The following is a 27,188-nucleotide window of genomic DNA, read 5'->3' on the forward strand; positions in this document are numbered from 1 at the left end:
TCCAAAGTGAGCCGTGTTCAATGGGCCCCCCACCCAAAGTGAGCCGTGTTCAATGGGCCCCCCACCCAAAGTGAGCCGTGTTCCATGGGCCCCCCACCCAAAGTGAGCCGTGTTCCATGGGCCCCCCACCCAAAGTGAGTTGTGTTCCATGAGCCCCCCACCCAAAGTGAGCCGTGTTCCATGGGCCCCCCACCCAAAGTGAGCCGTGTTCAATAGGCCCCCCACCCAAAGTGAGCCGTGTTCCATGAGCCCCCCACCCAAAGTGAGCCGTGTTCCATGGGCCCCCCACCCAAAGTGAGCCGTGTTCCATGGGCCCCCCACCCAAAGTGAGTTGTGTTCCATGAGCCCCCCACCCAAAGTGAGCCGTGTTCCATGAGCCCCCCACCCAAAGTGAGCCGTGTTCCATGGGCCCCCCACCCAAAGTGAGCCGTGTTCCATGAGCCCCCCACCCAAAGTGAGCCGTGTTCCATGGGCCCCCCACCCAAAGTGAGCCGTGTTCCATGGGCCCCCCACCCAAAGTGAGCCGTGTTCAATAGGCCCCCCACCCAAAGTGAGCCGTGTTCCATGAGCCCCCCACCCAAAGTGAGCCGTGTTCCATGAGCCCCCCACCCAAAGTGAGCCGTGTTCAATGGGCCCCCCACCCAAAGTGAGCTGGGAGGGGCCATGTACAGGTGGGAGGGGCCATGTACGACCAACAACACGTTCCTTCCTGTAGACGGGTGGGAGGGGCCATGGACAACCACCAATACGCGACGTTCCTTCCTGTAGATGGGTGGGAGGGGCCATATACGGGTGGGAGGGGCCATGGACGACCACCAACACGCGACGTTCCTTCCTGTAGACGGGTGGGAGGGGCCATGTACAGGTGGGAGGGGTCATGTACAACCATCAATACACAACCACGCCCATTATATGTATGCCCCGCCCCTCAGTCTACAATCTCCGCCTCCAATGGCGTGGCGGACACAGCAAAGGCATCTCCAGGATTGGGATGGATAGGAAGATCCATCATGGTGATCCTCTGGATTCCCGACATAAAGAAGGACTCCACTCCCCCAGCCAGGCTATCGGTAGTCCCCTCCCCCATCCTCATCCCCGGCTTCACCTGACAGCCAGGACCCCGGCATTCCCCACACTCACCTCACCATCTCACCCACTTACATGTTTCACTCCCCGGGCCTCTCCCGGGCTCTATATACAGCTGGTCCCGGGTGACAGGCGGGAGGCCGCCGCCATCTTCCTACACCCGGAACTACCCTGACCGAGCTCCTCCCCCAACTTCACCCACTCCGCACAAATCATTATTATATGAGGAGCAGAGGGAGGGGAGGAACGATCACCGGAGGGGAGACTACCGAGGACCGAGACACGGGTGTACCAACATGGCGGCCGGCCAACGAGGAGTACGGTGTACTTATTTGGCGGCCGGGCAGCCATTACTAAGGTGTACCATCATGGCGGCCCGTCACCGACGACTAAGGTGTACCATCGTGGCGGCATGTCACCGAGGACTAAGGTGTACCATCATGGCGGCCGGCCAGCGAGGAGTACGGTGTACTTATTTGGCGGCCGAGTGGCCATTACTAAGGTGTACCATCATGGCGGCCTGTCACCGACGACTAAGGTGTGCCATCATGGTGGCCCGTCACCGTGGACAAAGGTGTAACAATATGGCGTCCATCCCTAGAATTTTATAACATGGCGGCCAAAGCACCCCCTCCTCACCGCGTACTACTGTCTAGGAAGGTCAGCCGGTCTTGAGTTTACCAATAAGACGGGAATAAGAAATAGCAAATGGGTGTACCAACATGGCGGACTCCCTCGGGTCCTGTCAAGTTTCGGTCGCGTGGTTCCTCTTCACCAATCACAACCTGCCAGCGATAGAGGTAAGTCACGTGTACATCTTGGTCTTCAGAAAGATGGCTGCCGCCCTATAAGTCCTCAGGTCAGAGCCGGGGGCCTCGCATCGAGTCTTCTGTACTCCGAGTTGCACGAATGAGGCTGAAGTGCCCTGTTCATGTTACATGTAGTAATGGAGGGCTATCATCCGGCCACCTGTGTCCCTATCTGGGGGATTCCCCTTCACTTCCGGTCCCATAGACACAACAGGAAGTAGGAGGCGACCCCTTCAGAGTGAGGGAATCCTATGTTGTCACCAGAACTGGTGTCCCCATTAGAAGATGTCCTCTCTCTTCCTGTCCTGGTGACATTTGGGATCCTCTTCTTTCGATCCTAATGGTGAAATAGAGGGGGAATCTCCCTACCGGGGACACAGAGAGGGGAATCTCCCTACCAGGGACACAGAGAGGGGAATCTCCCTACCAGGGACACAGAGAGGGGAATCTCCCTACCGGGGACACAGAGAGGGAATCTCCCTACCGGGGACACAGAGAGGGAATCTCCCTACCGGGGACACAGGGGGGAATCTCCCTACCGGGGACACAGAGGGGGGAATCTCCCTACCGGGGACACAGAGGGGGAATCTCCCTACCGGGGACACAGAGGAGGAATCTCCCTACGGGGGACACAGAGAGGGAATCTCCCTACCGGGGACACAGAGGAGGAATCTCCCTACCGGGGACACAGAGGGGGGAATCTCCCTACCGGGGACACAGAGGGGGGAATCTCCCTACGGGGGACACAGGGGGGAATCTCCCTACCGGGGACACAGAGGGGGGAATCTCCCTACCGGGGACACAGAGGGGGGAATCTCCCTACCGGGGACACAGAGGAGGAATCTCCCTACGGGGGACACAGAGAGGGAATCTCCCTACCGGGGACACAGAGGAGGAATCTCCCTACCGGGGACACAGAGGGGGGAATCTCCCTACCGGGGACACAGAGGGGGAATCTCCCTACGGGGGACACAGAGGGGGAATCTCCCTACGGGGGACACAGAGAGGGAATCTCCCTACGGGGGACACAGAGGGGGGAATCTCCCTACGGGGGACACAGAGGAGGAATCTCCCTACGGGGGACACAGAGGGGGGAATCTCCCTACGGGGGACACAGAGGAGGAATCTCCCTACGGGGGACACAGAGAGGGAATCTCCCTACGGGGGACACAGAGGGGGGAATCTCCCTGCCGGGGACACAGAGGGGGGAATCTCCCTACCGGGGACACAAGGGGGAATCTGCCAACTGGGGACATCGACAGCAATAAACCCTGACGGGGTCTCACCCTCCCTTCTTTCTCTGACCAATCAAATCTAACATGAATAATTCTACACCCCAAACCTCCGCCCCCTGCTGGACACTGACAACTGCCCCCAGTGCAGGCGCATATGATGTCATATCTATGGGGGAGGGGCTTATGAGGTATAAAAGGGGAGGGGCTTATCAGGCACGCTTCCTGGAGGGGAGATTATGGTATAATAGGAGATTTGTCATGGTTGTGTCTATGATGTCATATCTAGGGGGGAGGGGCTTATCAGGCACGCTTCCTGGAGGGGAGATTATGGTAGAATAGGAGATTTGTCATGGTTGTGTCTATGATGTCATATCTAGGGGGAGGGGCTTATCAGGCACGCTTCCTGGAGGGGAGATTATGGTAGAATAGGAGATTTGTCATGGTTGTGTCTCCTCTATGATGTCATATCTAGGGGGGAGGGGCTTATCAGGCACGCTTCCTGGAGGGGAGATTATGGTAGAATAGGAGATTTGTCATGGTTGTGTCTATGATGTCATATCTAGGGGGAGGGGCTTATCAGGCACGCTTCCTGGAGGGGAGATTATGGTAGAATAGGAGATTTGTCATGGTTGTGTCTATGATGTCATATCTAGGGGGGAGGGGCTTATCAGGCACGCTTCCTGGAGGGGAGATTATGGTATAATAGGAGATTTGTCATGGTTGTGTCTATGATGTCATATCTAGGGGGAGGGGCTTATCAGGCACGCTTCCTGGAGGGGAGATTATGGTATAATAGGAGATTTGTCATGGTTGTGTCTCCTCTATGATGTCATATCTAGGGGGGAGGGGCTTATCAGGCACACTTCCTGTGTCTTGGAAATTGGCTTTGAAGGAATTTCTCCTTACCGTGAGTACTCGCAGTTGGATGCGCAGAAATCCCCCATAAAGCTGTGCGAATCTCGCTTACCACGACTGCAGCTAAACTCCACGAATCCTGCGCCTCCAACTGGGTTCTGCTGAGATGTGGGGTGGAGCTCCGTTACCCAGGAATGATCAGGCGACACTCTCGGGTTGCTTTTGGAATTCACATAGAGGAAGTTTTCATTCTCAGCCCCCAGTTTTATTACAAGCAGACGCACGCCCCCCCACATGAGTCAGGTCAGTCCCCTCCCACAGAACAATGTATGGGGAGTGTCTATACACAGGATGTACATTCCGATTGGAGCATAGCCTTTCCTATTATCTATCACTGGTCCTCCCCCATGAGCCTTCTGAGGTCAGCAGACTTCCTCCCCTTCCCCCCCATGAGCCTTCTGAGGTCAGCAGACTTCCTCCCCTTCCCCCCCATGAGCCTTCTGAGGTCAGCAGACTTCCTCCCCTTCCACCATGAGCTCTCTGAGGTCAGCAGACTTCCTCCTTTACAGCAGTCCTCCCCTCCCCCCCCATGCTCTGAGGTCAGCAGACTTCCTGTCCTAGCTCCTAGTAGTATGTCCATTCTCTGTACAAGCATCCCTAGATTAAACATCAGTCTGTACCTGGATGGGCCGATACGTCTTTATTAAACACCAGTCTGTACCTGGATGGGCCGATACGTCTTTATTAAAACACCAGTCTGTACCTGGATGGCCCGATACGTCTTTATTAAACATCAGTCTGTACCTGGATGGGCCGATACGTCTTTATTAAACACCAGTCTGTACCTGGATGGGCCGATACGTCTTTATTAAACACCAGTCTGTACCTGGATGGGCCGATACGTCTTTATTAAACATCAGTCTGTACCTGGATGGCCCGATACGTCTTTATTAAACACCAGTCTGTACCTGGATGGGTCCGATACGTCTTTATTAAACACCAGTCTGTACCTGGATGGGCCCGATACGTCTTTATTAAACATCAGTCTGTACCTGGATGGGCCGATACGTCTTTATTAAACATCAGTCTGTACCCGGATGGGCCGATACGTCTTTATTAAACACCAGTCTGTACCTGGATGGGCCGATACGTCTTTATTAAACACCAGTCTGTACCTGGATGGGCCGATACGTCTTTATTAAACACCAGTCTGTACCTGGATGGGCCGATACGTCTTTATTAAACACCAGTCTGTACCTGGATGGGCCGATACGTCTTTATTAAACACCAGTCTGTACCTGGATGGGCCCGATACGTCTTTATTAAACACCAGTCTGTACCTGGATGGGCCGATACGTCTTTATTAAACACCAGTCTGTACCTGGATGGGTCCGATACGTCTTTATTAAACACCAGTCTGTACCTGGATGGGCCCGATACGTCTTTATTAAACACCAGTCTGTACCTGGATGGGCCGATACGTCTTTATTAAACACCAGTCTGTACCTGGATGGGCCGATACGTCTTTATTAAACATCAGTCTGTACCCGGATGGGCCGATACGTCTTTATTAAACACCAGTCTGTACCTGGATGGGCCGATACGTCTTTATTAAACACCAGTCTGTACCTGGATGGGCCGATACGTCTTTATTAAACACCAGTCTGTACCTGGATGGGCCCCGATACGTCTTTATTAAACACCAGTCTGTACCTCGATGGGCCGATACGTCTTTATTAAACACCAGTCTGTACCCGGATGGGCCCGATACGTCTTTATTAAACACCAGTCTGTACCTGGATGGGCCCGATACGTCTTTATTAAACATCAGTCTGTACCTGGATGGGCCCGATACGTCTTTATTAAACACCAGTCTGTACCTGGATGGGCCGATACGTCTTTATTAAACACCAGTCTGTACCTGGATGGGCCGATACGTCTTTATTAAACACCAGTCTGTACCTGGATGGGCCGATACGTCTTTATTAAACATCAGTCTGTACCTGGATGGGCCGATACGTCTTTATTAAACACCAGTCTGTACCTGGATGGGCCGATACGTCTTTATTAAACACCAGTCTGTACCTGGATGGGCCGATACGTCTTTATTAAACACCAGTCTGTACCTGGATGGGCCCGATACGTCTTTATTAAACACCAGTCTGTACCTGGATGGGCCCGATACGTCTTTATTAAACATCAGTCTGTACCTGGATGGGCCCGATACGTCTTTATTAAACATCAGTCTGTACCTGGATGGGCCCGATACGTCTTTATTAAACACCGGTCTGTACCTGGATGGACCCGATACGTCTTTATTAAACACCGGTCTGTACCTGGATGGGCCGATACGTCTTTATTAAACACCAGTCTGTACCTGGATGGGCCGATACGTCTTTATTAAACATCAGTCTGTACCTGGATGGGCCGATACGTCTTTATTAAACACCAGTCTGTACCTGGATGGGCCGATACGTCTTTATTAAACACCAGTCTGTACCTGGATGGGCCCGATACGTCTTTATTAAACACCAGTCTGTACCTGGATGGGCCCGATACGTCTTTATTAAACATCAGTCTGTACCTGGATGGGCCCGATACGTCTTTATTAAACATCAGTCTGTACCTGGATGGGCCCGATACGTCTTTATTAAACACCAGTCTGTACCTGGATGGACCCGATACGTCTTTATTAAACATCAGTCTGTACCTGGATGGGCCGATACGTCTTTATTAAACATCAGTCTGTACCTGGATGGGCCGATACGTCTTTATTAAACACCAGTCTGTACCTGGATGGGCCGATACGTCTTTATTAAACACCAGTCTGTACCTGGATGGGCCGATACGTCTTTATTAAACACCAGTCTGTACCTGGATGGGCCCGATACGTCTTTATTAAACACCAGTCTGTACCTGGATGGGCCGATACGTCTTTATTAAACATCAGTCTGTACCTGGATGGGCCGATACGTCTTTATTAAACACCAGTCTGTACCTGGATGGGCCGATACGTCTTTATTAAACACCAGTCTGTACCCGGATGGGCCGATACGTCTTTATTAAACACATCCATCCAGATACAGTTCAGGTCGGTAATGGCTTGTAAGATATACATGAGCCTACACACGGAGTTCGCATTGCCTGGCGCCTAGACATACGAAGTCCATGTGGTACTATGCTGCTGATATGTGGATACAGGCCCGCGGCCTACCGCCGGCGGCATTGGCATGGAATGGTGGTATACACGCCGGTCTATAAGCGCAGATCCGCCATCTCATCCGTGACGGAGCTGAGTACTGTAATACATACATTGTACATGGCATGGCCCAATTGCAGCCTTCAGAGCTTTCATTATACACACCAGAGACATATGAATAACATGAATATAGGACACATTTATAGGACAACCAACAATACAACATTTCCATGACACCTGGAGGGGAGATTATGGTATAATAGGAGATTTGTCATGGTTGTGTCTCCTCTATGATGTCATATCTAGGGGGGAGGGGCTTATCAGGCACGGTTCCTGGAGGGGAGATTATGGTATAATAGGAGATTTGTCATCGTTGTGTCTTTTCTATGATGTCATATCTAGGGGGGAGGGGCTTATCAGGCACGCTTCCTGGAGGGGAGATTATGGTATAATAGGAGATTTGTCATGGTTGTGTCTCCTCTATGATGTCATATCTAGGGGGGAGGGGCTTATCAGGCACGCTTCCTGGAGGGGAGATTATGGTATAATAGGAGATTTGTCATCGTTGTGTCTTTTCTATGATGTCATATCTAGGGGGGAGGGGCTTATCAGGCACGCTTCCTGGAGGGGAGATTATGGTATAATAGGAGATTTGTCATGGTTGTGTCTCCTCTATGATGTCATATCTAGGGGGAGGGGCTTATCAGGCACGGTTCCTGGAGGGGAGATTATGGTATAATAGGAGATTTGTCATGGTTGTTTCTCCTCTATGATGTCCAGGTTCTGAGAAGATGGCGGCAGCTTCCTGGTCACATCGCGTTCTCCACCTTCTACTGAAACTCAACAACCTACAGAGAGGAGGTACGAGACTTCGTTCTAGGATGGGGGGTGATGGAGGACATTGTTGTATGATGGGGGGATGATGGAGGACATTGTTGTATGATGAGGGGTGATGGAGGACATTGTTGTATGATGGAGGACATTGTTGTATGATGGGGGGTGATGGAGGACATTGTTGTATGATGGGGGGTGATGGAGGACATTGTTGTATGATGGGGGGTGATGGAGGACATTGTTGTATGATGGGGGGTGATGGAGGACATTGTTGTATGATGGAGGACATTGTTGTATGATGGGGGGTGATGGAGGACATTGTTGTATGATGGGGGGTGATGGAGGACATTGTTGTATGATGGGGGGGTGATGGAGGACATTGTTGTATGTTGGGGGGGGGTGATGGAGGACATTGTTGTATGATGGGGGGGTGATGAAGGACATTGTTGTATGATGGGGGGGGGGTGATGGAGGACATTGTTGTATGATGGGGGGGGGGTGATGGAGGACATTGTTGTATGATGGGGGGGTGATGGAGGACATTGTTGTATGATGGGGGGGTGATGGAGGACATTGTTGTATGATGGGGGGGGTGATGGAGGACATTGTTGTATGATGGGGGGGTGATGGAGGACATTGTTGTATGATGGGGGGGTGATGGAGGACATTGTTGTATGATGGGGGGGGGGGGTTGGAGGAGAACATTGGAGGACACTGGTATTTGATGATGTATATTGTGTTCTTGGAAGATGGATCTGGTGATTATTTGTGGTGGGACTTGGGGTTGTGGTGGGACTTTGGGTTGTGGTGGGACTTTGGGTTGTGGTGGGACTTTGGGTTGTGGTGGGACCTGGGGTTGTGGTGGGACTTGGGGTTGTGGTGGGACTTGGGGTTGTGGTGGGACCTGGGGTTGTGGTGGGACTTTGGGTTGTGGTGGGACTTTGGGTTGTGGTGGGACCTTGGGTTGTGGTGGGACTTTGGGTTGTGGTGGGACCTGGGGTTGTGGTGGGACTTGGGGTTGTGGTGGGACTCGGGTTCCTCCAGTGTTCTCGGTTCTCCACTCTTAGTCTGGCCATTGTTATGATGTCATCAGTAGAGTTTATTGGCAGTAGTGATCACATGACTCGCTCCACCCTCTATAGAAGGACCCTTGGTGGTCGGTGTCCTGTTATCTTCTCAGTCATCACTGGAGGATTCATGGGTAGAGGATTACCCTTCACCATGTCACCCAGTCCATCAATCCGAAGACTAAACCCTGACCCTGCTCCGATCTTCTCCCTCTCTTGTATTTCTGTGTACACCATTGGAGGAGATTTGTCACGTTGGATCTCTTCCATACGTCCTGTGGATCCTGCCAGAAATTCGAAGTGGTCTTCTTCACTATTCCCGTGTTGTCCCAATGAGTTGAATTGGCCCTCCTGGTCCTTATGTTGGGCTACAGGAAAATTACCGACGAGTGGGAGGGTTTTAGTAATTTGACAAAAGACAACTGGGCGGGGCTGACACCCTCCTTCCACACGATCCGGGTATTTTTCTGTACTTGTGGTCTTCAAAGGGATAAAACGCAGGTAATGTATGGAGGAGATGTACGGGAGGAGATGAGATGTATAGCGGAGATGGAGGAGACGCATGGAGGAGATGTATAGGGGAGATGGAGGAGATGTATAGGGGAGATGGAGGAGACGCATGGAGGAGATGTATGGGGGAGATGTACAGGGGAGATGGAGGAGATGTACAGGGGAGATGGAGGAGATGTACGGGAGGAGATGAGATGTATAGGGGAGATGGAGAAGATGTATAGGGGAGATGGAGGAGATGTGTGGAGGAGTTGTATGGGGGAGATGTACAGGGGAGATGGAGGAGATGTACAGGGGAGATGGAGGAGATGTACGGGAGGAGATGTATAGGGGAGATGGAGGAGACGCATGGAGGAGATGGAGGAGATGCGTGGAGGAGTTGTATGGGGGAGATGGAGGAGATCTATGGGGGAGATGGAGGAGATGTACAGGGGAGATGGAGGAGATGTACAGGGGAGATGGAGGAGATGTACAGGGGAGATGGAGGAGATGTACAGGGGAGATGGAGGAGATGTACAGGGGAGATGGAGGAGATGTACAGGGGAGGTGAAGGAGATGTATAAGGGAGATGGATGGAGGAGATGTATGGGGGAGATGTAGAGGAGGAGATGTATAGGGGAGATGGAGGAGATGCGTGGAGGAGATGTACAGGGGAGATGGAGGAGATGTACAGGGGAGATGGAGGAGATGTACAGGGGAGGTGAAGGAGATGTATAGGGGAGATGGAGGAGATGCATGGAGGAGATGTATAGGGGAGATGGAGATGTATGGGAGGAGATGAGCTGTATGGGGGAGATGTATGGAGGAGATGTATAGGGGAGATGGAGGAGATGCGTGGAGGAGATGCATGGAGGAGATGTATAGGGGAGATGGAGGAGATGCGTGGAGGAGATGCATGGAGGAGATGTACAGGGGAGATGGAGGAGATGTATGGGAGGAGATGAGCTGTATGGGGGAGATGTATAGGGGAGATGGAGGAGATGTACAGGGGAGATGGAGGAGATGCGTGGAGGAGATGTACAGGGGAGATGGAGATGTATGGGAGGAGATGAGCTGTATGGGGGAGATGTATGGAGGAGATGTACAGGGGAGATGGAGGAGATGTACAGGGGAGATGGAGGAGATGTACAGGGGAGATGGAGGAGATGTACAGGGGAGGTGAAGGAGATGTATAAGGGAGATGGATGGAGGAGATGTATGGGGGAGATGTATAGGGGAGATGGAGGAGATGCGTGGAGGAGATGTACAGGGGAGATGGAGATGTATGGGAGGAGATGAGCTGTATGGGGGAGATGTATGGAGGAGATGTATAGGGGAGATGGAGGAGATGCGTGGAGGAGATGCATGGAGGAGATGTATAGGGGAGATGGAGGAGATGCGTGGAGGAGATGCATGGAGGAGATGTACAGGGGAGATGGAGGAGATGTATGGGAGGAGATGAGCTGTATGGGGGAGATGGAGGAGATGTACAGGGGAGATGGAGGAGATGCGTGGAGGAGATGTACAGGGGAGATGGAGGAGATGCGTGGAGGAGATGTACAGGGGAGATGGAGATGTATGGGAGGAGATGAGCTGTATGGGGGAGATGTATGGAGGAGATGTACAGGGGAGATGGAGGAGATGCGTGGAGGAGATGTACAGGGGAGATGGAGGAGATGTACAGGGGAGGTGAAGGAGATGTATAGGGGAGATGGATGGAGGAGATGCATGGAGGAGATGTATAGGGGAGATGGAGGAGATGTATGGAGGAGATGTATAGGGGAGATGGAGGAGATGCGTGGAGGAGATGCATGGAGGAGATGTACAGGGGAGATGGAGGAGATGTATGGGAGGAGATGAGCTGTATGGGGGAGATGGAGGAGATGTACAGGGGAGATGGAGGAGATGCGTGGAGGAGATGTACAGGGGAGATGGAGGAGATGTACAGGGGAGGTGAAGGAGATGTATAGGGGAGATGGATGGAGGAGATGCATGGAGGAGATGTATAGGGGAGATGGAGGAGATGCGTGGAGGAGATGTACAGGGGAGATGGAGATGTATGGGAGGAGATGAGCTGTATGGGGGAGATGTATGGAGGAGATGTTCTGCACACTCTGCCCCGATATCCACCTTTTGTTTTTCCTCCCAACACTCCAAATCTGACATGAAGATCTGACCGTGTGTGGGATGTGAAGTATGAAATGTTCCCGAGTCGTGCTCTGACCTCCGACGCTCACGGAGAGTCAGCATGCGGGGTGATGGCCTCCTCGTGTCTGCACACCATCCTCCATGTTCTGATCCCCAGCCTGTCTACATTGCAGGGTGTCTGCCGTTCTGTGTCCAGGGCCGGAGGGTCGGTTGGGTACGTCAGTCGGTGGCTCAGCTTCTGTCTCAGAGCTTCAATGTGTTCACGCTGCATGGAGACCCCGCTACCCATCTGGAGCTCGGTGACCACCTCCGCTCCCCCCAGGAGAGGACCCGGGCCGTACAGGAGGTGATGGAGTCACTGCAACGTCAGGACGCCTTCCCGTGCCTCCAGGAATGGAGGGGTGAGGTGAGCGCCATCGTTCTCCATCATAGACATCCCACCCATACCAGTCAGCTTCACCACCATTCTGTATAGAATGCCAAATCCCCCTTCCCCCTCCCCCATATATTAATAGAGAAGACACCTGTCCATGTGGTCCTCATTTCCCATTGTTATGTCTCCTCAGCTCTATGATGTGAATAGCCTCTTCTCTGATCCTCCCCTTCTCAGCATGGAGCGGGCCGCAACACGTAAGGGCTGTGTCCATATATGTATACCCCTGTATATACTGTATACCCCCATGTATCTCTCTGTATACCCCCCCCTTCCCGTCTAGCACTGTATTGTATGCCTGTTGCTGACCGGGCCCCCCTTGTTGTGTCCCCAGCTCTCCTCGGGGTCCCCCGGTATGGAGTCCATGTGAACGGCTATGTATATAAAGGCGGAGAGCTCTTCCTGTGGGTGGCTAGACGATCTCTGACCAAGGCCACCTACCCAGGGAAGCTGGACCATCTGGTGAGTGGAGGGCGGGGGTGGGGGCGGTATGGTGAGCGGAGGGCAGGGGTGGGGGGCGCTATTATGGGGGGGATGGTACACATCGTCCTTTCATTCTGACCGAAGAATTTCAGCCAAGATCCAGAAGGTGGAGAATAGAGCCGCGTCTCCAGCCAGCCCTCCTGGTGATTTGGGATGGTGGGGGGAACCTCGGCACAGTCTACCCTCCCACCATGTGAGGTCCTCTTTGGACTCTGGCTGCAGGCCATTCCTGAGGACCTGTCTGACCTTCGCTCTGATTGGGGGGTCTCCTTGGTGTCAGGCTGACGTCTACCTCCACTTGTCTGGGATTTACACATACAGTCCCCCTCCCCCTCCAAGTCCTGTCTCCTCCAAGATGGCGTATGGGCCCCTCCCCCCCGTAGAGGGGAATGCCCCCCCCCCAGGAATCGGCCACCGGTGAAGAATTAGAGGGAAGATCTTGATGGAAATGGTGCAGGTAAGTAGAAGACCTGGGGGGGGCCATTGCAGCTCACTACATGTGACCACACTTCCATCGACCGCAGGGTGACTCCCATTGGTTGTGTTTCCAGGCAGCGGGGGGGATCTCTGCCGGCTCTGGGGTGTGGGAGACCCTCCTGAAGGAGTGCAAAGAAGAGGCCTGTATCCCAGAATCCATTGCGGCCACAGCCACGCCCTGCGGGACAGTCAGGTGAGTGACACCAGCACTCCAGGGATACATGGGGGGGGGGAGGGGTATTCTGATCATTGTTCACCCAATGAAATCCCCGGTACAGTGCCAGGTGTACTTTTGGATCATTCTCCTCCGTGCCGGGATCTTCCTCCTCCGTGCCGGGATCATCCTCATCCTCTGCGATCATCCTTCTCCTCCGTGCCGGGATCATCCTCCTCCGTGCCAGGATCATCCTCATCCTCTGCGATCATCCTCCTCCGTGCCGGGATCATCCTTCTCCTCCGTGCCGGGATCATCCTCATCCTCTGCGATCATCCTTCTCCTCCGTGCCGGGATCATCCTTCTCCTCCGTGCCGGGATCATCCTTCTCCTCCGTGCCGGGATCATCCTCCGTGCCGGGATCATCCTCATCCTCTGCGATCATCCTCCTCCGTGCTGGGATCATCCTCATCCTCTGCGATCATCCTCCTCCGTGCCGGGATCATCCTCCTCCGTGCCGGGATCATCCTCATCCTCTGCGATTATCCTCCTCCGTGCCGGGATCATCCTCATCCTCTGCGATCATCCTCCTCCTCCGTGCCGGGATCATCCTCCTCCTCAGTGCCGGGATCATCCTCATCCTCTGCGATTATCCTCCTCCGTGCCGGGATCATCCTCATCCTCTGCGATCATCCTCCTCCTCCGTGCCGGGATCATCCTCCTCCTCAGTGCCGGGATCATCCTCTGCGATTATCCTCCTCCGTGCCGGGATCATCCTCTGCGATTATCCTCCTCCGTGCCGGGATCATCCTCCTCCTCCGTGCGGGATCATCCTCATCCTCCGTGCGGGATCATCCTCATCCTCTGCGATCATCCTCCTCCGTGCCGCTTAAGAGGAAACTGGAAGGAAAGTCCATAGAAGAGGATCTCGGCAGCCCAGCTCCCCCCTCCCAGCGGGGACTCACCGGCCCAGCTCCCCCCACCCAGCGGGGACTCACTGGCCCAGCTCCCCCCTCCCAGCAGGAAACCCTCAGCTCCCCCCTCCCAGCAGGAAACCAGCAGCTCAGCTCCCCCCTCCCAGCAGGAAACCCTCAGCTCCCCCCTCCCAGCAGGAAACCAGCAGCTCAGCTCCCCCCTCCCAGCAGGAAACCCTCAGCTCCCCCCTCCCAGCAGGAAACCAGCAGCTCAGCTCTCTCCTCCCAGCGGGGACTCACCGGCTCAGCTCCCCCCTCCCAGCAGGGACTCACCGGCTCAGCACCCCCCTCCCAGCAGGGACCCGGCGGCCCAGTTCCCCCTGCTGCACTTCAATGATTCAGCATCTCAGCCCCGCCTCCCAGGAGTAAATCAGCAGTTAAGCACCGCCTCCCAGGAGTAAATCAGCAGCTAAGCCCTGCCTCCCAGGAGTAAATCAGCAGCTAAGCCCTGCCTCCCAGGAGTAAATCAGCTAAGCCCCGCCTCCCAGGAGTAAATCAGCAGCTAAGCCCCGCCTCCCAGAAGAGGGTGCCTGGCCTGCCTTCCAATCTGTAAAGGGGTTAGAGTGGGAGGGCAGGGAGAAGGGAAGCAGAGTGCTGATACCCAGCTTGCAGGACGTCAGCGGTTCCCCTGTGAACTTTGAGGATGAATTTCTCCAGAATATGTGCAGCTACAGAGGTCAGTGAGGACTGATTTTGAAGTTGGAAGAAGATCTTGGAGAGCTGTGTTTGGACCCCAGTGTCTTACCCCGGTCACGGTTCTGACCATGGACAGTCCATACAACTGCAAGGACCTGATTGTATGCAAAGTGAATCGATTGTATAGGTTGGCCTGACCTCAGATTGTACGGACTGGGGTGTGTATAGTCCATGCTGGTGAGACTGGGATGTGTATGGTGGTCCATGCTGGTGCGACTTGGATGTGTATGGTGGTCCATGCTGGTGCGACTGGGATGTGTATGGTGCTCCATGCTGGTGAGATTGGGATGTGTATGGTGCTCCATGCTGGTGATTGTACAGACTGGGATGTGTATGGTGGACCATGCTGGTGAGATTGGGATGTGTATGGTGGACCATGCTGGTGCGACTGGGATGTGTATGGTGGACAATGCTGGTGAGACTGGGATGTGTATGGTGGACCATGCTGGTGATTGTACAGACTGAGATGTGTATGGTGCTCCATGCTGGTGAGATTGGGATGTGTATGGTGCTCCATGCTGGTGAGACTGGGATGTGTATGGTGGTCCATGCTGGTGAGACTGGGATGTGTATGGTGCTCCATGCTGGTGCGACTGGGATGTGTATGGTGGTCCATGCTGGTGCGACTGGGATGTGTATGGTGCTCCATGCTGGTGAGACAGGGATGTGTATGGTGCTCCATGCTGGTGATTGTACAGACTGGGATGTGTATGGTGGACCATGCTGGTGATTGTACAGACTGGGATGTGTATGGTGGACCATGCTGGTGATTGTACAGACTGAGATGTGTATGGTGCTCCATGCTGGTGAGACTGGGATGTGTATGGTGGACCATGCTGGTGAGACTGGGATGTGTATGGTGGACCATGCTGGTGAGACTGGGATGTGTATGGTGGTCCATGCTGGTGAGACTGAGACTGGGATGTGTATGGTGGCCCATGCTGGTGAGACTGGGATGTGTATGGTGGTCCATGCTGGTGAGACTGAGACTGGGATGTGTATGGTGCTCCATGCTGGTGAGACTGGGATGTGTATGGTGGACCATGCTGGTGAGACTGAGACTGGGATGTGTATGGTGGACCATGCTGGTGAGACTGGGATGTGTATGGTGGACCATGCTGGTGAGACTGGGATGTGTATGGTGGACCATGCTGGTGAGACTGGGATGTGTATGGTGGACCATGCTGGTGAGACTGGGATGTGTATGGTGGACCATGCTGGTGAGACTGGGATTTGTATGGTGGACCATGCTAATGATTGTACAGACTGGGATGTGTATGGTGGACCATGCTGGTGAGACTGGGATTTGTATGGTGGTCCATGCTGGTGAGACTGGGATGTGTATGGTGGACCATGCTGGTGAGACTGAGTCTGGGATGTGTATGGTGGACCATGCTGGTGAGACTGGGATGTGTATGGTGGACCATGCTGGTGAGACTGGGATGTGTATGGTGGACCATGCTGGTGAGACTGGGATGTGTATGGTGGACCATGCTGGTGAGACTGGGATGTGTATGGTGGTCCATGCTGGTGAGACTGGGATGTGTATGGTGGATCATGCTGGTGAGAGTGGGATGTGCATGGTGGTCCATGCTGGTGAGACTGAGACTGGGATGTGTATGGTGCTCCATGCTGGTGAGACTGGGATGTGTATGGTGGTCCATGCTGGTGAGACTGAGACTGGGATGTGTATGGTGGTCCATGCTGGTGAGACTGAGACTGGGATGTGTATGGTGGTCCATGCTGGTGAGACTGAGACTGGGATGTGTATGGTGGTCCATGCTGGTGAGACTGGGATTTGTATGGTGCTCCATGCTGGTGAGATTGGGATGTGTATGGTGCTCCATGCTGGTGCGACTGGGATGTGTATGGTGGACAATGCTGGTGAGACTGGGATGTGTATGGTGCTCCATGCTGGTGAGATTGGGATGTGTATGGTGGACCATGCTGGTGAGACTGGGATGTGTATGGCGGTCCATGCTAGTGAGACTGGGATGTGTATGGTGCTCCATGCTGGTGCGACTGGGATGTGTATGGTGGTCCATGCTGGTGAGACTGGGATGTGTATGGTGCTCCATGCTGGTGATTGTACAGACTGGGATGTGTATGGTGGACCATGCTGGTGAGATTGGGATGTGTATGGTGGTCCATGCTGGTGAGACTGGGATTTGTATGGTGCTCCATGCTGGTGATTGTACAGACTGGGATGTGTATGGTGCTCCATGCTGGTGATTGTACAGACTGGGATGTGTATGGTGCTCCATGCTGGTGATTGTACAGACTGGGATGTGTATGGTGCTCCATGCTGGTGATTGTACAGACTGGGATGTGTATGGTGGTCCATGCTGGTGATTGTACAGACTGGGATGTGTATGGTGGACCATGCTGGTGATTGTACAGACTGAGATGTGTATGGTGCTCCATGCTGGTGAGACTGGGATGTGTATGGTGGACCATGCTGGTGAGACTGGGATGTGTATGGTGGACCATGCTGGTGAGACTGGGATGTGTATGGTGGACCATGCTGGGGAGACTGGGATGTGTATGGTGGACCATGCTGGTGAGACTGGGATGTGTATGGTGGACCATGCTGGTGAGACTGGGATGTGTATGGTGGACCATGCTGGTGAGATTGGGATGTGTATGGTGGACCATGCTGGGGAGACTGGGATGTGTATGGTGGACCATGCTGGTGAGACTGGGATGTGTATGGTGGTCCATGCTGGTGAGACTGAGACTGGGATGTGTATGGTGGCCCATGCTGGTGAGACTGGGATGTGTATGGTGGTCCATGCTGGTGAGACTGAGACTGGGATGTGTATGGTGGTCCATGCTGGTGAGACTGGGATTTGTATGGTGCTCCATGCTGGTGAGACTGGGATGTGTATGGTGGACCATGCTGGTGAGACTGAGACTGGGATGTGTATGGTGGACCATGCTGGTGAGACTGGGATGTGTATGGTGGACCATGCTGGTGAGACTGGGATGTGTATGGTGGACCATGCTGGTGAGACTGGGATTTGTATGGTGGACCATGCTAGTGATTGTACAGACTGGGATGTGTATGGTGGACCATGCTGGTGAGACTGGGATTTGTATGGTGGTCCATGCTGGTGAGACTGGGATGTGTATGGTGGACCATGCTGGTGAGACTGAGTCTGGGATGTGTATGGTGGACCATGCTGGTGAGACTGGGATGTGTATGGTGGACCATGCTGGTGAGACTGGGATGTGTATGGTGGACCATGCTGGTGAGACTGGGATGTGTATGGTGGTCCATGCTGGTGAGACTGGGATGTGTATGGTGGATCATGCTGGTGAGAGTGGGATGTGCATGGTGGTCCATGCTGGTGAGACTGAGACTGGGATGTGTATGGTGCTCCATGCTGGTGAGACTGGGATGTGTATGGTGGTCCATGCTGGTGAGACTGAGACTGGGATGTGTATGGTGGTCCATGCTGGTGAGACTGAGACTGGGATGTGTATGGTGGTCCATGCTGGTGAGACTGAGACTGGGATGTGTATGGTGGTCCATGCTGGTGAGACTGGGATTTGTATGGTGCTCCATGCTGGTGAGACTGGGATGTGTATGGTGGACCATGCTGGTGAGACTGAGACTGGGATGTGTATGGTGGACCATGCTGGTGAGACTGGGATGTGTATGGTGGACCATGCTGGTGAGACTGGGATGTGTATGGTGGACCATGCTGGTGAGACTGGGATTTGTATGGTGGACCATGCTGGTGAGACTGGGATTTGTATGGTGGACCATGCTGGTGATTGTACAGACTGGGATGTGTATGGTGGACCATGCTGGTGAGACTGGGATTTGTATGGTGGTCCATGCTGGTGAGACTGGGATGTGTATGGTGGACCATGCTGGTGAGACTGGGATTTGTATGGTGGTCCATGCTGGTGAGACTGGGATGTGTATGGTGGACCATGCTGGTGAGACTGGGATGTGTATTGTGGACCATGCTGGTGAGACTGGGATGTGTATGGTGGTCCATGCTGGTGAGACTGGGATGTGTATGGTGGATCATGCTGGTGAGAGTGGGATGTGCATGGTGGTCCATGCTGGTGAGACTGAGACTGGGATGTGTATGGTGCTCCATGCTGGTGAGACTGGAATGTGTATGTTGGACCATGCTGGTGATTGCACAGACCAGGATGTGTATGGTGGGCCATGCTGGTGAGATTGGGATGTGTATGGTGGACCATGCTGGTGAGATTGGGATGTGTATGGTGCTCCATGCTGGTGAGTCTGGGATGTGTATGGTTGACCATGCTGGTGAGACTGGAATGTGCATGGTGGTCCATGCTGGTGAGACTGGGATGTGTATGGTGCTCCATGCTGGTGAGACTGGAATGTGTATGTTGGACCATGCTGGTGAGACTGGGATGTGTATGGTGCTCCATGCTGGTGATTGTACAGACTGGGATGTGTATGGTGGACCATGCTGGTGAGACTGGAATGTGTATGTTGGACCATGCTGGTGAGACTGGGATGTGTATGGTGGACCATGCTGGTGAGACTGGGATGTGCATGGTGGTCCATGCTGGTGAGACTGAGACTGGGATGTGTATGGTGCTCCATGCTGGTGAGACTGGAATGTGTATGTTGGACCATGCTGGTGAGACTGGAATGTGTATGTTGGACCATGCTGGTGAGACTGGAATGTGTATGTTGGACCATGCTGGTGAGACTGGGATGTGTATGGTGGACCATGCTGGTGATTGTACAGACCAGGATGTGTATGTTGGACCATGCTGGTGATTGCACAGACCAGGATGTGTATGGTGGGCCATGCTGGTGAGATTGGGATGTGTATGGTGGACCATGCTGGTGATTGTCCTGATATGGCGATATTCTCTCGATATTGCAGCTATGCCTATGAGAAGGGGGAGGGGATCTACCTGGAGTGTCAGTTTGTCTTTGACCTGGAGGTTCCAGAGTCCTTCCAGCCAATCGTGGGGGACGGAGAGGTGCAGGAGTTCTTCTTGTGGCCATTGGAGAAGGTGAGTGGTGGGGAATGATGGTGGTTCCTGGGGGGAGGGGCCTATCTCTTACATCACTTTTATCAAGGTAACGAGAAGCAAATTAGCGTTTCGTGGTAACCATGGCGACCTGCAGAGAACATTGACTTCTCCATTAAATGTGGAAGGTCTAATATTGACCTGTCTTGCTCCCCTAAGATCTGCACCGTGTAGCCCGACGGTCCAAATATTCACCATCTCCCAGCTGGACTCATCTTTCTCTCCATTCATTCCTACAGAGGCTGTTGGAGCGCACCATAGACGGGCTCTTCATGGGAGGGACTAGAGATTGGGGTGGGCATGTGTGGAAGAAGAGCCAGCAAGACCATGCAACTTCTGCCTGGCCATGAGAGTTCAGCAACAGCCGATATTTGGACCCCTGTGGGCTGTACTCTGGAGATCTTAGTGACCAATATTTGGACCCCTGTGGGCTGGACACTGGAGATCTTAGTGACCAATATTTGGACCCCTGTGGCCTGCACAGTGAAGATCTCAGAGATAGATGTTTGGACCCCAGTGGGCTGCACACTGGAGATCTTATCGACCGATGTTTGGACCCCAGTGGGCTGCACAGTGAAGATCTTGGTGACCACTGTGTAGCCCACAGGGGTCCAAACATTGGTCTCTCAGATCTTCACTGTGCAGCCCAGAGAGGTCCAAACATCAGTCTGAGATCTTCACTGTGTAGCCCACAGGGGTGAAGATCTCAGAACCAGATGTTTGGACCCTTGTAGGCTGCGATGTGAAGATGTCAAGAGGCAGATGTTAGGACCTCAGTGGACTAGACAGTCAAGATCTCTGAGATCAATGTTTGGACCCCAGTGGGCTGCACAGTGATGATCTCAGATACAGAGGTTTGGACCACTAGGGGCTGCACAGGGAAGATCTCAGATATAGATGTTTGGACCACTAGGGACTGCACAGTGAAGATCTCAGATATAGATGTTTGGACCACTAGGGGCTGCACAGTGAAGATCTCAGATATAGATGTTTGGACCACTAGGGGTTGCACAGTGAAGATCTCAGATATAGATGTTTGGACCACTAGGGGCTGCACAGGGAAGATCTCAGATATACATGTTTGGACCACTAGGGGCTGCACAATGAAGATCTCAGATATACATGTTTGGACCACTAGGGGCTGCACAGTGAAGATCTCAGATATAGATGTTTGGACCACTAGGGGCTGCACAGTGAAGATCTCAGATATAGATGTTTGGACCACTAGGGGCTGCACAGTGAAGATCTCAGATATAGATGTTTGGACCACTAGGGGCTGCACAATGAAGATCTCAGATATAGATGTTTGGACCACTAGGGGCTGCACAGTGAAGATCTCAGATATAGATGTTTGGACCACTAGGGACTGCACAGTGAAGATCTCAGATATAGAGGTTTGGACCACTAGGGGCTGCACAGTGAAGATCTCAGATATACATGTTTGGACCACTAGGGGCTGCACAGGGAAGATCTCAGATATACATGTTTGGACCACTAGGGGCTGCACAATGAAGATCTCAGATATAGATGTTTGGACCACTAGGGGCTGCACAGTGAAGATCTCAGATATAGATGTTTGGACCACTAGGGGTTGCACAGTGAAGATCTCAGATATAGATGTTTGGACCACTAGGGGCTGCACAGTGAAGATCTCAGATATAGAGGTTTGGACCACTAGGGGCTGCACAGTGAAGATCTCAGATATAGATGTTTGGACCACTAGGGGCTGCACAGTGAAGATCTCAGATATAGAGGTTTGGACCACTAGGGGCTGCACAGTGAAGATCTCAGATATAGATGTTTGGACCACTAGGGGCTGCACAGTGAAGATCTCAGATATAGATGTTTGGACCACTAGGGGCTGCACAGTGAAGATCTCACTCTGAGGTTTGGACCCCTAGGGGCTGCACAGCGAACATCACAGAAGCTAATGTCTGGACCCCAGTGGGTGCAGAAGGGAAGATCCTCAGTCCTCATCCCTGTGTATGTTCTATCAGAACCACCTGAATCCTACAAGGGGGGGGGGCAGCTAACCGACTGTAAATATAAGCAGCTGGGGGAAGGGAAACAATAGAGATGGACTCAACTTCTGCAGGCCAGGCCAATCTCCGCCCACACTAAATATGGGCTTGTGTCCATATAAGGGCACTGACATCATCAGGACCCTGCCCCTTTTTTTACATGGGGCAGGGAATGACCAGAACCACAGCTGATTGGAGTTAAAAAGTTTGGGGAAAAAAATGGACTGTTGTTGTCCAGATTGAGTTAGGAGGACACGTGATCTCAGGTCTAGTGGACAGCTAAGTCCAACCTGTTATGTAGAGATCTAAATTGAGTCCTGCTGGGCGAGTGTTTCTCCTATGACAGCACGGGGACTGTGCAAGTTGACCTGTCTCCGTATCTACAGAACAGAAGCAGGTAGGCCTTTGCAGGTTTAGCAGGACTTGGAAGGGATCTTAGAACAGTTTTGTGTTTCTTGTTGTCTTAAGGAGATTGTCTTCATGTTTCAGGTGAGGGAAGCCATTGCCACAGAGGAGTTCAAACCCAACTGTGCCCTGGTGATCCTGGACTTCCTGATGCGGAGAGGACACGTCCAGCCTGACACAGGTACCTCTACGGAGTGGAGAAGGGGCCAGGTCCAGTCCTCCTAAAGCATGACTTTAGGTGATGGGGAGAATAATGGACATCATTTCTCACATGTTCTCATCATCTGCCTTGTTGGTGGACTGTGTGACCCGTTTTATCCCATTTCAGGGCCTCTAAGAGTGTTGAAGCCCAAGGACTGAAATATCATCTATTGCAGCTTCCAGGTCCAAAGAAATGGCGGCTACATTTTGTTTTCTTTTTATTTAACTATTATAATTTTCATTGAGTGTTACAGAACACAAAAAAAAGAAACACAGAAGACGTTTGGTGGCGGTGGACATTTGGTGTACATAGAAGTAGACGTTTGGTGGACATAAGGCGGTGAACATAGGTCTACCAAATGTCTACTTCTCCTTCTATGTTCACCAAACGTCCACCACCTTAATATGTCTACCAAATGTCTACTTCTTCTATGTACACCAAAAGTCTACTTCTATGTTCATCAGATGTCCACTACCTTAGGTCTACCAAATGTCTACTTCTCCTTCTAAGGTAGTGGACATTTGATGAACATAGAAGTAGACGTTTGGTGAACATAGAAGAAGTAGACATTTGGTAGACATATTAAGGTGGTGAATGTTTGGCAAATGTAGAAGAATTAGGCATTTGGTAGACCTGTTAAGGCAGTGGATGTTTGGTGAACATAGAAAAAGTAGACATTTGGTAGACCTAACGTGGTGGAGCTTTGGTGAACAAGGAAGGTGAAGTAAACATTTGGTAGACCTAAGGTAGTGGACATTTGATGAACATAGTAGACTTTTGGTAGACATAATAAGGTAGTGGATGTTTGGTGAACATAGAAAAAGTAGATATTTGGTAGACCTAACGTGGTGGAGGTTTGGTGAACAAGGAAGGTGAAGTAAACATTTGGTAGACATAAGACGATGGACATTTTGTGAACATAGAGGTAGATGTGGTAGACATAAGGCGATGGACATTTGGTGAACACAGAAGTAGACATTTGGCAGACATAAGGTGGTGGAGATTTGGTGAACAAGGAAGGTGAAGTAAACATTTGGTAGACATAAGACGATGGACATTTGGTGAACATAGGAGAGGTAGATGTGGTAGACATAAGGCGATGGACATTTGGTGAACATAGGAGAGGTAGATGTGGTAGACATAAGGCGATGGACATTTGGTGAACATAGGAGAGGTAGATGTGGTAGACATAAGACGATGGACATTTGGTGAACACAGAAGGAGAAAAAGACATTTGGTGGATATGTTAAGGCTGTGGACATTTGGTGAATGTAGAAGACATTTTGGTAGACCTAATAAGGCGGTGGACATCTGATGGACATAAAAGAAGTAGACATTTGAAGATCATTTGGTAAGCATATGCTGAGCATGTAACCAGCTCAGGGTGTGTCCTTCAAAAATGTTGAAAGATAATTGAGTGAATAGGTGCCCAAATCAACCCAGGGGGTAGGTTGTGGAGCCATTATGGAGCTACCATAATACAAATAAGCAGGGCTTTGAGGTCCATGCTCCCCCTCTTGCTCCATGGCTGCCACTGTCTATTCTACTGGGTGTTTCATGTCCGCCATCTTCCCATTGGGTGACCACTGTTGATGTAAGTGTGTGTTGTAGCTCTGATTCCAGGAGTACACTGAATTGTGAAGACCGCTACCAGATCTCTGCTTCCACAGCATAACCCGGAATGTGACTTCTAGGCACTGGGCTTTGCATTGCGGTGCCTTCCAGACCTGCGATTACGTTGTTAATTAGCTGAGTCTATAAAGGCCCACTTTTGAGTAAGGCCAATGTGGGCAGAAACATCGAACTACCTCGATATTTACATCATTGGGCGCCTTTTCAAAATTCTCACCATTGTTGGCTTTACTGCGGTAAGGGTTCAGGCTGACAGACCGAGCACCAACATCATCCACAGGATGGTTAACGTGAGCATTTGTGTGGTCAGAACACCCTTTTTAGCCCACAGGCTTACCCCTTGTGTCCGGCACCTCTTCAGTTTCGTCTCTCACTATCTTTTCTGTGCTACGGCACAAAGCAGTGTGTCTTACCAGTTCTTCCTGGGTTCCTTGTGCTCTGGGACCCCTTGTCCCTGTCCAAGTGGGCACTCTGCTTCTGCAGTTGTTACCAGTAGGGGCTCCCAGTTCCTTCCACAGAAGAATTCTATATCCTTTGCAAGTATATCCTTGTGCCCAAAATTTCAATTTTGTTCCCCAGAACAGATGGTTCCCATTGGGGATTCCATTGTGAGTTGGACATCACTTGCCAAACATCACCTCCTAGTAGGTTTAGTAGTTGTGATAGGTCAGGTGACCTGGTGCCTATGCTGGATGACTCTGAGTACTACTTTCAACTGAACTGCCTTAAATAGAGACAATCCATCGGCATCTGGCTCTCCGCATAGGGTGGCCTCTGCACTGAAGGGACAGGTTTACGCATCAGGGTGCTCCTCATCTCCTACATGGCAAGAAATTGTCCCTGTAAGGGATCTGTGCTCCACTGTCTTGTCAGCAGGCAGAACATGCTGGGACCCTGCTGGAGGTACCCCCTGTTGGGGATAGAGCACATTTGGAAACCTTTATGGGACTCGATCACCTGGAGATGAGGTCCTCCAGATCCTTTCCTCAGTTCTGCCCTTAACCAGGTAGAAGTTCTTAGCAGTATGGCCAAGGTTCCTGTCCCTCACTCCAGGTACTTTGCTGGATCAGCATGGGTCAGGGAATCCTTAGCACCATGTTCTGTGCATCAGGTTAGGGAGGTCTTGCAGAGTCCCGTGTGAGGCCCCTGACACACTTTGGGGTGTTAAAGTGGATGGGATTTGCTCTTCTTGCACCAGTCTTGAGTTACAGCATACCCCTTATCCCTGCCTACCATCGTAGGTGTACTTCTCATGCATCCTACCTCCATTTTTAGTCAGGCTGACTTTGGGGTTGTCCTCCACCAGTCCCAGGGGTCACTTGGCTATCCTGATGGGATCATACTCGGTTAGGGCTTCATCATTTCATGGATATCTCCTTTTGTAAGACCTCCCTTGTGTGGTTTTTTTTTTTTTCCTTGGTCCTTCCTTACCTGGAAATGTAAGGCTTGGGCTTTCACATGTAGACTGGCTGGTCTTCTCTCATGGACTTCTTTATGTCCAGAGCTCCCTCTAGGGACCTGTTCTCCTAGTGTTTTGCCCCATGTTTTTTGTTGTTGACCACATTGTTGGTCTATTTCTCACACATCAGGTAGTTGTTCCACCTGTGTTTGGTGGGTTGAGGCTCAGAGTTCCTCCGGTGTCATTCTTCTTGGCAGTGATGCCTTCCGTCAAGGTCTTGAGCACAAGCTTGACTTTTTTGCCTTCTGTTGGTCATTGGCATCTTCTCCTGTCTTGCAGGGGCCGGCTTCAGATTCAGATGTTGATCCTTCAGGTAGTCCTGAGCTGCCAACAGCTCCCAGTGCCTTCCTATGGGCCTATCAAATGGACTTCTGGACATTCGGACTGTTTCTGAAGTCACGTGTCCATCAATGGACATGAGAGGTTAAAATGTTTGTGTTTTTACTATAAATAAAATTTAATTTTTTTAAGTCCATTGGAGACATGGGTCCCACCCCTCTGCAGTGGGTTTTTTTTTTTTGGCCTTAGTTTTGCTTCTTCACAAAACTGGGAGGAGGAGGGGCGATACAGGGTTACAAAACTCTTGTTTTCCAGAGCCGCAGACTCCTGGAGCCGGCGCCATAACCTGTTTGTGAATTCCTGTGTCTCTCAATTGACTTTATGAAATAAATCTTACAGTGAGTACAAAAATCTTATCATTCCTCCAACTCTTCTCTTTTGCTGCAGAGAAGTTCTACACAAGGTATGTGGAGTTGCTGCACGCCCCGCTCTGATTGGACGGAGATGTCCCAGTCATGGAAAAGAAGACGGTTCTCTGAATTCAAGGAACAGCAGAAGAGGAAGAGATCATCATGGTGGAAACTTCCAGGCAGAGATCATCATGGTGGAAACCTCCAGGAAGAGATCATCATGGTGGAAACCTCCAGGAAGAGATCATCATGGTGGAAACCTCCAGGAAGAGATCATCATGGTGGAAACCTCCAGGAAGAGATCATCATGGTGGAAACCTCCAGGAAGAGATCATCATGGTGGAAACTTCCAGGAAGAGATCATCATGGTGGAGACTTCCAGGAAGAGATCATCATGGTGGAGACTTCCAGGATGAGAACATCATGGTGGAAACCTCCAGGAAGAGATCATCATGGTGGAGACTTCCAGGAAGAGATCATCATGGTGGAGACTTCCAGGAAGAGATCATCATGGTGGAGACTTCCAGGATGAGAACATCATGGTGGAAACCTCCAGGAAGAGATCATCATGGTGGAGACTTCCAGGAAGAGATCATCATGGTGGTAGCTTCCAGGCCCCACAATCGGTTATTCCAGCCACAGACAATGAGACCGTTACACGGCAGCCGTCCAATGCGAATATTCTGATTGGATTGTCTGTAGGGATTGATATTCATGGAACTTACAGATCGATAAAGTGACCGTCGGTGTGTCATCAAATCCAAAATGGCAGTTTTCCCTCAATAAAAGATAATTTATTCACCA

General features: G+C 51.8%; 1 protein-coding gene across 5 annotated transcripts; it reads left to right on the forward strand.

Annotated features, from left to right (window-relative positions):
- The first annotated feature begins 984 nt into the window (after positions 1-984).
- LOC149427444 (uncharacterized) lies at positions 985-27,188 on the forward strand. 5 transcript variants are annotated; one of them, XM_089668023.1, is made up of 9 exons: positions 992-1,013; positions 7,965-8,045; positions 11,896-12,128; positions 12,289-12,352; positions 12,490-12,617; positions 13,190-13,308; positions 19,826-19,958; positions 22,487-22,583; positions 26,422-27,188. In XM_089668023.1, the coding sequence occupies exons 1-9, from the start codon at positions 992-994 to the stop codon at positions 26,466-26,468; spliced, it is 924 nt and encodes a 307-aa protein (XP_089524149.1). In that variant the 3' UTR covers positions 26,469-27,188. The 5 variants fall into 5 exon arrangements, with proteins under 5 accessions (XP_089524152.1, XP_089524149.1, XP_089524148.1 ...); XM_089668022.1 differs by lacking the exon at positions 992-1,013 and adding an exon at positions 1,037-1,070; XM_089668025.1 differs by lacking the exon at positions 992-1,013 and adding an exon at positions 1,723-1,886.

The sequence above is a fragment of the Staurois parvus genome, unplaced genomic scaffold (genome assembly GCF_062004578.1).
Source record: "Staurois parvus isolate SC_StPar_1 unplaced genomic scaffold, SC_StPar_1.0 ptg003756l, whole genome shotgun sequence".
Taxonomy (NCBI): Eukaryota; Metazoa; Chordata; class Amphibia; order Anura; family Ranidae; genus Staurois; species Staurois parvus.

What these genes read in the sequence shown, in the direction of transcription:
- LOC149427444 (XM_089668023.1), top strand. Translation starts at nt 992, where the DNA reads ATGGATAGGAAGATCCATCATG. An exon ending in GGATAGGAAGATCCATCATG is followed by an intron (nt 1,014 to 7,964) that starts GTGATCCTCTGG and finishes TATGATGTCCAG; the next exon opens with GTTCTGAGAAGATGGCGGCA. An exon ending in CATGGAGCGGGCCGCAACAC is followed by an intron (nt 12,353 to 12,489) that starts GTAAGGGCTGTG and finishes TTGTGTCCCCAG; the next exon opens with CTCTCCTCGGGGTCCCCCGG.